This window comes from Cynocephalus volans, chromosome 9, assembly GCF_027409185.1.
Source record: "Cynocephalus volans isolate mCynVol1 chromosome 9, mCynVol1.pri, whole genome shotgun sequence".
Classification (NCBI taxonomy): Eukaryota; Metazoa; Chordata; class Mammalia; order Dermoptera; family Cynocephalidae; genus Cynocephalus; species Cynocephalus volans.
In genome coordinates, this window is record NC_084468.1 from 107,679,942 (window position 1) to 107,695,597 (window position 15,656).

General features: G+C 34.2%; 2 protein-coding genes across 2 annotated transcripts in view; one reads left to right on the top strand and one right to left on the bottom strand.

Moving 5' to 3' along the window:
- The window catches only part of FGF2 (fibroblast growth factor 2), a 48,150-nt gene extending 42,613 nt beyond the window's left edge, over nucleotides 1-5,537 (top strand). The window contains 1 exon segment of the mRNA XM_063107477.1: nucleotides 3,871-5,537. Within this exon segment, the coding sequence (XP_062963547.1) occupies nucleotides 3,871-4,056 (186 nt within the window). The 3' untranslated portion in view covers nucleotides 4,057-5,537.
- NUDT6 (nudix hydrolase 6) overlaps nucleotides 4,206-15,656 on the bottom strand; it is a 37,232-nt gene continuing 25,781 nt past the window's right edge. Inside the window, exons 5-6 of the mRNA XM_063107478.1 lie at nucleotides 9,132-9,186; nucleotides 4,206-4,877 (exon numbers count right to left, since the gene is read on the bottom strand). Of these exons, the coding sequence (XP_062963548.1) occupies nucleotides 4,480-4,877; nucleotides 9,132-9,186 (453 nt within the window). The 3' untranslated portion in view covers nucleotides 4,206-4,479. The remainder of the gene's footprint in view (nucleotides 4,878-9,131; nucleotides 9,187-15,656) is intronic.

Genomic DNA, 15,656 nt, shown 5'->3' on the forward strand with positions numbered 1-15,656 from the left:
GACTCTATCTTCAAAGTATATCCAGAAGCAGACAGATCTTATCATCTCTGCTGCCACCACTGTGATCTGGACCTCCATTTTCTCACCTGTGTTACTCAGCAAGCTTCTAACTGGTCTCTCGCACCTCCTTTTGGCACGTGTAGTCTGGGCAGCCATAATATTCCCAGAAAAAAATGTCAGATCATGTCACTTTTTTGCTCAAAAGCCTACTGTGGCTCTCCATTTTCTCAGTGTAGTGGAAAAAATATTTACAAGAGCCTACGGATCCCTTTGGGATCTGCTCCACTCTCTCATCCCATTATCTCTCTGACCTCATTTTCTACTACTCTCCCCCTTAAGCCCTCTACTTCATTTACACTGGCCTATTTGTTATCGCTCAAACACTTTAGGTATGATCCTGTTTTAGCGTCTTTGCACTGGCTAGTCACCCTGCATGGAGTGCTCTTCTCTGATATCTGGATGGTTAACTCCTTCACTTCCTTCAAGTTTTGGCTCAAATTTGACTTTCTCAATGCAGCCTACTGTGACCATGCTATTTAATATGGCAACCTAACCTCTACCCCAACATTCCCAGCTTTACTCCCTGCTCAGCTTTACTTTTTTTCCCCATAGGATTTCTCATATATTAACACAGAATATATAATTTATTCAGTTATGCTTATTGTGTGTCTTCCCCAGCTAGAGTTGGGTGGCACAGGCAGGAATCTTTGTTCAGTTCTGTTCACTTATGTGTTCTGGATGCCTAGAAGAAAAAAAAATATGTTTAATGTTCAAATATACTTTGAACTCTGTGCTTTCTATACCCCTCAATTATTCTTAAATTTAAAAAAATCAATAAAATAAAGGTAAACTTATTTTGATGAAAAGGTATCAGGTAGATATGGCAACCTTTATGGCAAAGGGTGTCCATAATCTGAAGTAAGTTAATAAGATCACTGGGCTTTAAATTCCTCATGTGTTAATGAGAATACTAACGTTCAAAGATTGTTGTGATTTTTAAATGAAATGATGTGCATAAAAGCAGTCAAGGGATTTCCCACCACTTAGGACTATATAAAATAAGGTCTTGAAAGCAAAGTACAAGTGCTATAAACCCTTAAAAGCCATTTATCCACTTCCTCTGTAATGTTGTTTCTCTAGAGGCCCCTTTCTCTTAACTCTGAAACACCATTTCGATGTTTACTTACCGCAAACATAGGAAGAGTTCTAAAAATATTATAAAGATTCATAAAAATTATGTTGCACCAATTTTTATAGGAAAACAGATCAAAATCACTGAAGATGATTTACTAATTTAGAATGGAGAGAATTGAAAATTGTATTTACAATGGGCTATAAAAGTCTGCTTTTCTTGAGAACTGAATTTTAGCCCTACTGCGCATTTTTTAAAAAAAGCAGTTTGTTGTCAGGTGCAAAACAGTTGTTCACATGGCTGAACATTCAGCACAGATATAAGTTTTCCTTCCCTCCACTGTTTTTTCAAAGGTACAGGTAACATGTGGGGGGGAAAAATAAAAGTTTGTGGGTTCCATGATGTATCTGCTTAGTCCCTGGTACTATTTTTTGTCTCTGAAATATTAGGAACTGGCTGAAAAGGCAAACATTATTGGCATGGTAAATATCCCAGTAGGCCAAGAATTGTAGGGAGTGCCAGCTAGCAAGGTGGAGCATTCTGGAAACTGACAGAATACAAAAAAAAAATGAACATATGATTGAGTGATGTTATTTAAGTCTACCTCTGGGAATCAGCCTGTGAAGTTCAATGACGTCCTTCTATGTTATCTTTGTGATTACTATGCCTTTTCCTTTCACTCTCTACTTCCACTCCATTTCTATACCTGACCTTAAACCTGGAATAGGGAAAGGGGAAGGTTTTTTTATCAGTGGCACTGAAAATGACAAAATAAAGTAGCACAGGTTAACTTCAGTTCACACAAGAATTATAAAAATTTCACGAAAGGTAGAGTGAAAGTATTGGATGTGGAATGTCTACATTACTCCAGGTTAAAGTTTTTCACTCTTATCACATTTGAATCTTTATGAACAACACAGGACAGTCTGTGTATCTTATAGATGGGTCCTTGTTCAATGTAGGCTTCTCTGTATGACTATCTGCGATTTATTGCATCAGAAAGATTGAAGTTTCTTTATTAGTAATGTGTTACATAATGCGCAAATTAGTTAATATTGTATTTCAATTTTTAAAAATTCTATTAACAGTGGTCAAAATATTAAATCCAAATAAATATCCAGTAAAATCTTTAACTCTAGAAGCAGGTTACAGGAGCTAACATCATACGCTTACTTTAGATGGCTGAGACACATTATTCCTTTTAGGTCTTTCTCAGTCCTTTACTTTTCATTTTTATTATTATGCTAGCTCTTTGCCTTGTTTTGCTTATTAATTTATGTTTTTGTGCCATTGTTTATCTGGAACCAAAGAATCTGGGAAAAGGTTTAAGTCTTTTTAATGTGGGTTTTCCCAAACTTGAAGTTTCCTAGATATAAGTATATAGAAATAAGCTGGAATCTGGTATACTGACTAATACAAAACCATATATGAGAATACTTCAATAAGTTCATGGAAAGATTTCTATTATCTTTTAATTCTATTTTCCCACAAACTTTCTGAAGTACCCTCATATTTATGAATATATCTGTGTATATACATCTTGTATTTATCTGTGTAGATGCAAATGTGTAAAAATTTATATGCTTTTCTATGAGTTTATCGTTCAATTGATATATATACATGCATAACTGTAATATTGAAAATAAATGATTTTTCTTTCTTCTTTTAAAGTGAATAATTTGTTGACCCCCCCCACTGTGATTAATTAGTATCATCAGTGTTACCCTGTGAAGTTGATTTTTGAACATTTACCTTAACAATGTTGCAGCCTATTAGACTTCATTACTTGAAATATCATTTCCAGGTCCAACTATTTGAAAGCCAGCTATTTTTTTTTTTAGTAGAAAAAGATTAATAATTTTTTTTTTGTGTGATAAACAGTTGAATTGAAATAGAAAGACAGAGTCTATTCCCTTTCCACAAGGAGACTGCCAGAAATCACTGTCTACATTGCGTATTCTTGTCTATTAGTGTTTCGAGATTGCTAATTACATGTAATATAATGTTTCAATATAATTATTTTGGCATTATATATACCATTAGCTATTTTCTATACAATAAACCACTCTCTTTATGTCTTAGAAACAACTTTAGCCACTAGAAAAAATTTGTTATAACTTAGAGAATTAATTCTATTTCTTTGAGTAAAGTATTAACAAACCTCCTTCTTTATGGGAATATTGTAGCACAGCTTCACTAGAATCCTCATAAAAATAATAATGATCCCTGATTGGTAACCTATCTTGAGACTGGAAGGAGTGTGGATGGACCGTAAATACCTACTGCAGGCCATAGGTTTGGGCTTCTTCTTTAGAAGCCTAGGTATAGTATGCTTCTTGTTACTGGGTGTGTCGTTCCTTGTGGGGATCCCTGAAAGCTGTGTTCATGGGATGTTCTAAGTCTGAACCATTGTGGTTCCAGTACCATTTGTGTGGTCTTACTGCTTAACACCTGTTTACCACCCTGTCTGTTGCAGGGGCTGGAGAATGGTCCCTGGACTCCACTTACCAAAGAGACATGCTTGATGCTGTCCTGTCCTGCTGACATGTTGTGTTTCTGGCCTGCATCCTTCTACAGAGCTAGTCTGTGTCACATTTTGGCCTACCTTAGTCTTGTTAGTTTCATTGTCCTGCTGAACCCAAGACAACTGCTGCCTGTTGAGCAGAATAGGCATTGTATTATCATAAATATTTAACATGATAAGTATAATAATAAGTAATTCTTTCTTTATTTTTCAGAAATGTGTTACAGACGAGTGTTTCTTTTTTGAACGATTGGAATCTAATAACTACAATACCTACCGGTCAAGGAAATACTCCAGTTGGTATGTGGCACTGAAACGAACTGGGCAGTATAAACTTGGATCCAAAACAGGACCTGGGCAGAAAGCTATACTTTTTCTTCCAATGTCTGCTAAGAGCTGATTTTAATGGCAGCGTTTAATCTCATTTCATATGAAAGAAGTATATTTTAGAAACTTGTTAATGAGAGAAAAAGAAAATAAATGTGTACAGCTCAGTTTGGATAATTGGTCAAATAACTTTTTAGCTAACAGTAAAATATTTATCCATTGCCTCAGTAAAGAAAAACAACAAAAATTCTTGGAAAATATATAGATTCCCCCCTTTATATAGCATCTACTATTATTCAGTGAAGCTTCCCTAGTGTAACAATCTTTTTCATACATTTGCTTTATTTAAAAAAAGGCTTTTAAAATGTGCACATTTACAGATTTTCTTCATAGAAAATTAGTCAGATATTCAATCAATCCCAAATATTTACTACTTCCTATAAGATGGCATACATTAATCTACATGCACAATTTACTTAAACATGTAAATGTGAATTTAATCCATTCCTGTCACAGTTTTGTAAATCTCTGGCAGTTCCTTGTGATAGAGTTTATAAAACAGTCCTGTGTAAACTGCTGGAAATTCTTCCATGGTCAGATCAATCTTGTCAAATCCTTCTCGGTATCCATATAGCAGCAGCCTAGCAACTCTCCTGGTTATAGTAGTTGTATTTTCAGTCTTAACCAAGTCATTGAGATCCATCCACTCACATCTTAAGCATTCATGCTGGCAAGGATTTATGGTGAATGAATATGGCTTTAAGCGGCAGATGATATACATATCTGACTTTCCAAAAGTCCCAGGATTGGTGTGCTGTTGCCGAATACTAAGGAGGGACCTGAATTCTGATTTTATACCAGTTTCTTCAAAAACTTCTCGAACTGCTGTGTCTCCTACATAAAAGAGAGATGTACAAATCAACAAGGGTCACATTTTTAGAAACTTCAATGATTTTCAGTTAAAGTAGCATTATCTAAAGTATCAAAAACAAAACTGTACCCTAAAGAAAGTAAAGTTTTCAATACAAAGTCTTTGCCTTCTGGACATCCAAATACCAATTTAAGAAGTTTTAAAAATATTGAATATTTCTTTGGCTGTTATTTGGATGCTTATCCACCTGTACATTTTTGGGGTCAATTGTTTTAACCTCTTCCTGCTCTATTTCCAAAAAGTAAAAATACAGGATGCAAAAGTTAAAATATATGTAGTAAAGCTGCAGTTAATATTCTGATATGTTTCTTCATTATTATCCTGTTCCTGGTCATCCATCAAAACTGTCTAAATGTATATATATATCAACATTGAAAAGAAGTGATCTGTTCTTCCTTACAAAAGTCTGTAGAGCTACAGAATATACTGAACTATGAAATGATTTTAATCTCTCCTGGTGATCTTGGGTGGGACTGTTAAAACTTCAAGTTATAGAACAGATTCCTTTATAACCATTTTGTTATGCTGTCAGAGAAATCCCATAATAGTAATTGTTGGCATTTCCTTTGTTTCTTGAAGTAAGATTCCAAAGAACTTGGATTCATTCCTTTCAACATCAAAATACTGTAGTTGTTTTATCAAAAGTTTTTTTAAAAAACTTGGAATATATAAAATTTTATAATACAACAAGGTCTTTCACATTTTATAAGGTTGATTTTTCAATTAAATGCAATTTCTGTGGCTAGATTTTTATTGCCATTAACACATTTTTGTGACTGTCTTTTCTAAATATTCAGATGGATCCCCCTAAATGGACTTTCCCTAATTTTATGATGCTCTGTCATTGTCTTCTAAAGTATTTATGAGAAGCTCTTTAAAAAGCTGCCTTCCTTGACCACTTTGCTGAGAAGCTTCACAGTTGCCACAAAGATTTTTGTTCAAATACTCTTTAATGCCTCCATTGTTTCTTATTTGTCAAATAGTAAATAATATTTGCCTTCTCAGTAATCCTACTGGTGAAAAATAGGAAAGTCACAGAAGAATATCTCAATTCAGTGTGCTTTGACTGGAATGTCTTATCAATTCCCTGGACATGCTCTTATTTCTTCCTCTAAGAAACAGCTCTGGAAAGATACACAGGAAGAGTAAAGTGTTCTAAAATATAAGGCATGTATTTTCCTTTTTTCAATTACATGCTGACTTTCCTTATAATTGAGATTTTTTCCAGAGGTAACTGAAAGCATAATAGAAGAATCTAGGTTAGGAAAAGAGAAACTTTCCTTAATAAGAAAAATAAGTTTAAATCTGGTATACCAAATATGTTTGTTATTAAATTTATTATTAAAGATTGTGGCACTAGTCTTAAACAACAGTTAAGGGACATTACATAAAATTTAAAAGTGTTTATTTTTATTCCTTAAATGCTTTGAAAAATAACCATGGATGTCCTATTTAGCTCTTGGTACCACTAATCGAGAGTTCAGCATTGGGCTTATGAGTCTAGGCTGTTTAAATGTCATGGAAGCACAAGACATGGCTAGTGGGTGAATCTGCCCTGCTCTATCAGCAGTTGATTGAAAATCAGTGCTGGCTGGTTTTGATCAGTTTAACTTGAATCAGTGCTAGTTTTGATCAGTTTAACTTGAGTCAGCATATCACTGACTAGACTGAAAATTGAATAGGCAAATAAAGTGCTTTTGTACCCAGTGTATGGGAGATCCCTTCCACCTCAAGATGGAAATCTCTTCCCCAAGGATTTCAACATGAATTTAAATTTTTTATCAAGATAAAGTGCTTTATTCTGTTGTACCTTTATTATTTTAATATTCTATAAGCTAAACAAATACCATTTACTGTTTTATAGATATGAAGAACATAGGAAAAACTAAGAGGTTTTTTTATTTTTGCTGATTAAGAGTTATGTTTAAATATTGTTTTGTTTAGTTACAGGGCAATAATGAAATGGAGTTTATATTTGTTATTTCTATTTCATAATATTTAATAATAGGATTAGGTTGAAATAAAATAAAATAATAGGAAAAATTTTCAGAATGGGTTTTTCTGGTGTTTCCCTCTGACCCTGCTGCACTGATGATCTCTGATCAGACTCGGCTGCTTTATAGTCCTTTGGCTAATGCAGGAGATTCTCTTCCTGTCCACGGTAATGAGATTTTTTTAGTAAGGCAGTTTGTCCATTTTAACTTTGTAGATAGATATTCTTTAGAGTAATACCTCTTAGGGTACTTTATTATACTTATACCCTTGATTGCATTCTATTTTGTATATGACTCTTAATTTTTAAAAAACACTATGGATAATAATGCTCCATTTACCTAGTATTGTCAAAGAATGAAAGATTCCAAACAAATGTGTTTCCCAGTTAACTAGTGTTTCCTATTTAAGAGCCCATATAAATATTTGACCAATTGTGTCGGCAGTATTCCTGAAGTATATTACATACTCGTACTTTCCTAAATACAGGGTATAAAGAAAATAATTTAAATAATTCTTGGATGATTTAGCTTCATGATTAAGAATATCCATCACTTTGTACTGTGTTATGAAAGAGAAATGCCCTCATACAGACAGCCTTTAAGACCTCTACTGTCAGTTATTATTTCTAGCTGCTTTCAGGGTTTCATCAGTTCTATGGCAAAGCTTTAATTTATACTATGCCTAGAAAATGTGAGTGCCAACTGCTGCTTTTTTTCTCAATTCCACGACTGAGGCATATATATGATCTCTGGATAGGTGGGTTGTTGTAACAACTACAAACACAAATACTTTTAAAAAGGAATGAAATTTTAATTATCTGGACTTAAAAGAAGGGTTCTGTAGTATATGAGGGTACTTCGAAGAGTTCATGGAAAAATTTGTATTATCTTCTAATTCCATTTTTCCATGAACTCTTTGAAGTACCTTCCTATTTAAACCTAAAATTATACATATTTGTTTTGGAAATGTGTTTCTTCATTTATATTTAAATAGAAGTGTATCTGAAATTCAGTGGATCCATAAAAGTTCAAATGAAAAAAATCAATTCATTTGAGAAGGCAAGACTCAGGAGAGGAAGCTACACAAACCTGCAGACTGCTTTTTACACATTATGGACTGAGTAAGGATGCAAAACTCAAGCTTAACTATTTCATGTGCTCTCACATGTCACATAGGGATCCTGTTAGATAATTAGGTGTTGCAGAATAAATGGCCTCTTTCAGTACTAGCACCACTACCACCCTTTCTTGTCAACAGAAGACCTAGCAGAATCTAAGCAAAAGGTCTATAGGTACCTAAAACCAAGATTTGCTTATCTTATGGCAATCAGTTTATTCATGGATTGTTAGAAATTAGTTTTATAATGTGAATAGGGATTTGATTTTGATCAGTGTAACATTTTTAAAAGATCAAGTTTCAAGTACATACACATTTTTAAATAAAATAGTTAAAGATAATTTAGGAAACTGCCTTAATATAACTGTCAGCGAAAGAGAACAGGGGACATGCATATTGAGGAAAATGTAATGGAGAAATAACACTGGTATCAAATGAATTATCTATTGATTTATCTGGATGGAGATGGAATTTGATCCAATGGTTTAAAGAATAGGCAGGAAAATTCAGTGATGTGAAGAATTCTTAGCTTATTTCATATTTCTTGAATATTGAGCTCAGGAGGTTTTAGAGGTTATTTCTCATTTGAGACTTTTCATATGACATTTTACTATGTTTTGGCTTCCTGACTATTCAAAATAAATGGTAGGTAAAATTTTCATGAAGAGAAGAATTACATCACCATTGCTCTATAATTGACATGATTATACTTATTTCAACGTTCATTTAAAAGTTACTATTCATCATTCTGTGATGGAATGATCAAGAATTTGTGTTTTTTCATAGTTTAACTCCAATAACAATCTTTAGTCATATCCAAAATAACCCTTAATGCTAAACTTTACCAAGATATTTCCAAAGCTTCTGATTTTCATACAAATTAATCTATGCTCCTAATGGTATTATTTATACTAATGGAATAAGTTGTAATGTTAGAAATTTTGCTGCTAACTTTATATCAGCCCTGAAGTAATCTCTGAAATTTTCTAACTTAGTCTGAACCAATTAGAAAATTTAAACCCTTATTCTTAGCTGTAAGGCAAGAAAGTAAACACATGAATTTCCTCAACAGTTTCAAGCTATTTAAAAATATGTAAGATACACACCGATATCTTCTCCGGGCTCTGACAGGCCCCCTGGAAACTTCCACATATTTTTCAACTGCAGAATAAATTCAGAAAATAAAGTTAACACAGCATTTATTCACTAATACCACACACACACTCACACACACACACATAAGACTCCACAAAATCCACCCATAATTGGTTAAGGTGGTTGAGAATTTATTTTTTGGTAACTGCATGCAAATTTTTTCCAGCTTCCTTCCTCCCTCCTTTCTTTCTTTTTTTTTTGTGGTGACTGATGAAATCTTTTTGCATCATTTTGTTCAAGAAACAGAACAGGTTCTTTTTGGTTAATGTGATAAATTCTGTATGAATGAAACATTGGAGGGAAACATCTACTGAATTTATGTAATTTAAAATTTTTTCGCTGCTAGTTAACTATGAACAAATAAATAGAATCTTAACAGATGCTGCTATAAGTAGAAAATACAGTATAAATGTAATCACTAAAGTATGCTATTTTTAATTTTCACATCTTTTCTTGTATTGTGTTTCTAATCGGATATATCACTCTTAAGATTTCTGTTGTTCTATGTGTTAATGATTTTAAGTAAAAATGTAATTGCTTTTCATGAGTAGTGTGAATAAAATTGATTAGTTTGTGTTTTCTTGTCTACCATTTCTTTTTCTTTTTTTGGTGGGGAGGGGTAGGTGGGAAGATCAGATCTTGGAATACGGATAAACACAGAAAGAAACAGATTAAAAATAATTATGAGATGGTGTGGAACAACATTCTTATGGCTGACGTGATTATTTTTTTCCTGTAAGAATTCTGTCATATCTATCCATCACCATGATAAAAACTGAAGAATGAATGAGAAATTATAACACACTCCATAAAGGAGTTGCACTGTTAGCCAGTACACCTTATAATCTTCATTCATAAAACAAGTTTGTGGACCTTTTACTAGTGGGCTTTGTGACCCACTCATTTCCTGGATCAGTGCTTCTTAAAGAATGTGTCACCTTTTAACTATGCTAGGTTTGGTTCCCAGAGTTTCCACAGACTGTTGATTATGTGTGTACAGAATTCAGGCTTTCCACACTTCTGTGTCTGACTCAGGCTTGACATTAATTTATAAAGCATATTATGCCTTATTTTATTAATGTAAAAATATATCTCTAAGTATATCTCTATACCAATGCATTGTCTTTTTGGTTACATTTTGAAATAGTTCCAGAAGCTTGTTTCTACAGAAACTATGTAGGTAGCCTTTTGTCTGATAGGATGTTGGACTTCATCACCATAAATTCTGTTTCTGACAAGAAATGTTATAATGGGGCAGACAAATGCTTCCTAAAAACAATAAACGTCAACTCTTAAAATCTTTACCTAGACTTGACCATAAATGAATAGATATTGGTTGCTGATTAAATTTGGAGATACAAAGGGGCAAAATATAAGGATTGAAAACAGCTCACACATTTGATTTTGATTATTTCATAAATTAAACCTTATATATGGAAAGATTAGGTATACTTTTATGCTGGTAAGTCATTTGTGACATTTTCTGGCACCACTTAGGTTTAAAGAGCTTATTTTAAAAAACAACTTTCTTCCCACCTCTCCCCCAAGAAGCTTGAGCCTGAGTTCTTTTTTTGTTTGTTTTTACTTTATCAATATACAATGTAGTTGATTTTCATGTCCCTTTACCAATTCCTCTTTCCTTCCTCCACCCCCGCCCATCAACATCATATCTGTTCACTTGTCTTAACAAGTTCAAGGAATTGTAGTGATTGTTGGGTCTTCTCCCCCTTCCCCCCTTTTGTTTGTTTGTATATTTATTTATTTATTTATTTTTACCCCCCACAAATAAGTGAAAACGTGGTATTTCTCTTCATGTGCCTGGCTTATTTCACTTAACATAATTTTCTCTAAGTCCATCCATGTTGCTGTGAATGGTAGTATTTCATTCTTTTTTATAGCAGAGTAGTATTCCATTGTGTAGATATTGAGCCTGAGTTCTAAGTGGTAGATAGAGACGTCTAAGTTATGTTTAAGTTAGGTTCGAAAATCTTGATTAATGTTCTAGATGAGATAAGCATGTCTTCCCACTCCCTTTTCTTTATATTTAAAAATACCCCCATTAACTGGATTTAGCAATATAACAATATTAAAATACTACCTAATGTATATTCCAGACATTATGCTAAATATTTTTATAAGAATTAGGCATATGTAAGCTTTACCATAATCCCAAGAGGGGCTGTTACCATTTGAGAGGTGATGAAACTGAGGGCATAAAAATGCTTAATATCTTGTATAGGGTCTAACAGCTAGTGTGTGATAAACTCAGGGTTAACATCTAGGCTGTCTGATTTTAGCCATCTTTTACAAAATTTAAAAAATTGATTTGATATTTTCTCACTAATCCTTAACTACTGTCCATGGCCTTTTCATATACCTTTTGATCCTTTTCCTTAGCCTTAATTGGAACGTTTTATGTAAATCCAGTCAGAATCTGTATCAAAGACTTAAACTCACTCATCCAGGGCTTGTGGATGTGAACTAAAATCTAGTATATTGTCAAACGTCTTTTTATCTACCTGTTGCCAGTGAGTTCCCCATCTATAATCTTATGACTGGCATGGGATTTATTACCTAGGTAGTGATTTATTATCATTTTATTTTTCTAAAATATCGTGTTATGAGGAAAAAATTACACAGGATGAATTTTGAAAATTTAGCCTTTTTGAAAACTCAAAATGTTTTTCATCTTTGTTCTCCCTTCCTACAAAAGAAGACAAAACATCCCTGTGCTTCAAGAGTAAAATTCCATGATCCTTTTCCCCCCTAATCTTAAAAAAAGGAACTTTTCATTCTCTTCTAAAAAATATTCTTCTCAGGCATTCTTGTGCCTGGATGCTTTTTTGGGTGCTACTTAAATTCACATATTGGCTCCTCCCTTCTTTGAGTTTGTGAAGTTGTCTAGTTCCTTAAGCACTTCTGATTTTTACATACTACAAAAGGTAAAGTATCCTTTTAACTGATAAAAATGTGTGATTTTAAACCACATTTCATAATAGTGAATGGGATGACATTTTCCCTTACATTTGCCAATTATAAATCTGATGTTCTTTTGTGAGCATGTGTATAGGGGTAAATGGAAAATAGAAGACAATGTGGATGATGTAAGGGTCTCATCACTGCAATACTTCCTTCCCCAGTGCTAGGAATTGCTAGCCCAAGAAATATGCATTTTGGGTATCAACAAAGAGTAAGTTTTTCTAATGCGTTTTTCAGAGATACTAACAGAACGTAAGATACTTTCTCTGTTTTCAAGTTTAATAGCACGGTTTCTTTTAAAATTTGTCCTGAAGATAAACTCAGGTTTATTGTGGGTTTTCTAGGATGGGTGAAAAGGAATTATTCATTTTCTGATCCTTGTTCTATTTTCCCAATAGCGAGATGTCTCCACAGACACCTATCGTTTTCCTCAGCAAAAGATTAGTTCAGGACCTTCCCTGGGTGTGGTTACTGACATCCTAACCAGTAGTTTGTGTAAACAGAACCCCTAAAAGACTACTAATTTCTTTCAGCCATATCTCAAGAACCAAGTACATGGGCACAGAACTGCTAGTAACTTCCTTTTGGTTCTATTATATTATTTGTCCTTCTTGTCCTGCCTTTACTCCAACTTGCTCAGATGCCAGAAATTTGTTTTATTTTCATTGTTCTAGTCTTTAATGCTACTACTCTTACTTGTTAGAAATCAGACCCAGTGTATTTAGATAAATTTCATTAGCTACAATATTATCACTGTTATCAAAGAAATAGAAGCTACCATAGTTTCATAGATTTGTTTATTCATTCAGCAAAAATTTATTGAGTGCTAGGTGCTGTGCATACAGAAATGTATAATCAAGAAAACCTGCCATTCTCTTTATCTCTGCACTATGTATTTTTTAAAATAACACTTATCCCCACCTTACATATTACTCATTTTATTGTTTGTATCTTACACATGTGAATATAAGCTACAGATGTAGAAACTTTGTTCACTGATGTATGCCTAGTGCTTAGAGCAGGGCATACAGCATAATTATGAATAGGAACTCAGTAATATTTAGTGAATGAATTAATAGGTCCTTACCCTTAACTCAGCTCTTTAACACCCAGTTTATGAATTCAAGCCATTAGGTCTCGTTGCTCAAAATCATGGAGTAGAGATGGAAGGATTGGAATATGTGGTTGGGAAGGAGAAAAGACACATTTTATTGTGTCTATTTAGATCTGTGTTTGAGTGTGGTTATATACTTAGGCTGAGGGTTAAATTTCCCTCCGCAGAAAACATTTGACGCTAATGCCTGCAGGGAGAGAACTTAAAGGAGAAAAACTGGCTTAGGTGTCTGAAAATAATGCTAACTAGTTATTTATAATAAATATAATTTATATACATAATTTATTAAATATATAAATACTCATAAATTATAGTTACTAGCAATCAGTTACGCTTAAATACCACTTAATACCAAAATAATTACAGAAATTAAATGATTCAGTATCTCACTATGTTTCCTATTAACGCATTGAATTATATTCAGTTTTCATATTTTGTTGCTCTCTTAAATGGATTTCTGTTCCTAACAACAACAAAAAAATCAAAACCCTACGTAAGGGGTATCATTCCTGTTTAATCCACAAAGAAACCATGGTTTTATATAATTTGAATTTGTCTGTAGCTTCTAACAATCGCAACTGCCTAGAAATGTAGGGGGAATCTTGAAACATGACTAGATTGTGAAAAGCAGCACCTTCTCATTCTTAAAGAACCAATCATTGGCAGGTTTGAATATCAGCAGTCAGGAAGCCCGATGTGCTAGTTTGAAGGTTCTCAAGCTTCACTGTGCACCAGAATCACCTAGAGAGCTTATTAACACAGAATTGCTGGGCTCCACTCTTTTTGAGCTTCAGATTCCACAGGTCTTGTATGGGGCCTGAGAATATGCATTTCTAATAAGTTGATGCTGTTATTGTCTTTGAGCTGTAAACCTACCCTTCTGTACTTGTCTAATGATGCTGGAGCTGGGACTCTGCTAAACAATTTCTGCTTTGCCAGCTGCTTCCCTTTTAGGCTCCATCAACATACTGCAAGGCTTGAGGAGGAAGAAAAGGCTAGCTCCTTCCTGTCTGCTGCTCGTGGGCTTTCTGTGTGCTTGTGGTTCCTGTGAGTATCACTTCTTCAATACTGCTTCACTCTGGCAGCAGCAGTTCTTTCCCATAGTATCAGTAGGATCCAGTTTGCAATTTTCCTAATATTTACAACAGCAGCTTTATTGTGCAGCAACCTCCCTAAAGACACCAGCAAGCTGATGCCTCATTTCCAGAGCTCTGGGTCCAGAGACAGTAGCACCAGCCAAGCAGCACTTCCTCTTAGAGGTTGAGTTTTAGTTGCATGCAGTACCAAATGAAGGGATCCACAACCAAACAAAATGGCATAAAGATTACTTTAAACTAAAGACATTTGAGGGCCGAGCCTGTGGTGTACTCGGGAGAGTGCGGCGCTGGGAGCGTGGCGACGCTCCCGCCGCGGGTTCGGATCCTATATAGGAATGGCCGGTGCACTCACTGGCTGAGTACCGGTCACGAAAAAGACAAAAAAAAAAAAAAAAAAAATTAAAGACATTTGAAATACAGCAGATGCAGAAGTAGCATTTTCTGAGCTTCTCTTATCTCATTAAAGGCAGAGCTTTCTGAGAATGAAACTGCCATTAAGTTAGTCAGTGCCTAAGTCACCTAAGACAGATGGTTGCCTGTTCTCCAGTTTTTTAAAAATCCATTAACAAATATTTGAAAGCTAACACTGGATAATACACTATTCAATAAAGATGTAAAAAGATTCCCTCTCTGCTTGTAAATTCTATATAACAAAATACAAGGGTACTTCAAAAAGTTCATGGAATGATTCATATTATCCTTTAATTCTATTTATCCATGACCTTTTAAAGTACCCTTGTATAATGCAGCTGATTCTTATATGTATCCTGTGCTCTGTTATAGCCACAAGCTTATTGATACTTTTTTCACACAGTTATTTTTATCCTATAGTTAACATTTCTGCAGGAAGTTAACATTTCTACTTTGTGGGTATCATGTTGAATATATTTATTTAGTTTTTGAGGGGACAATTATGCCAATCAATTAATTGTCTTCAATAAGTAAGTGAAGACTCTCTATAGTCAGAGGTTATCAGGTCTGGTGACCATCCTGAATATTCCAGACTAGTCCGGATTTTAAATACACTATCCTAATATTAAATACCCCATTTTGCAGAGCCTCCAGGCAAGGGGAGGCTGTTCTTTCTAGCCAGAAGAAGGGTGCTGCTTCTGCTGGCGCAGGGTTCAGAAGAATTTGAGATTCAAAATAATCATGTTGATTCACTCAGGGTCCCACTTTTCTTCCTATTAGGGGACTGGCTTTGACATAGGATACTTGTCAAACTCTAGTGTCCTTCATAGCTCTGATGTCCTTAGAGTTAGATCTAGGCCTGATTTTCAGTAATG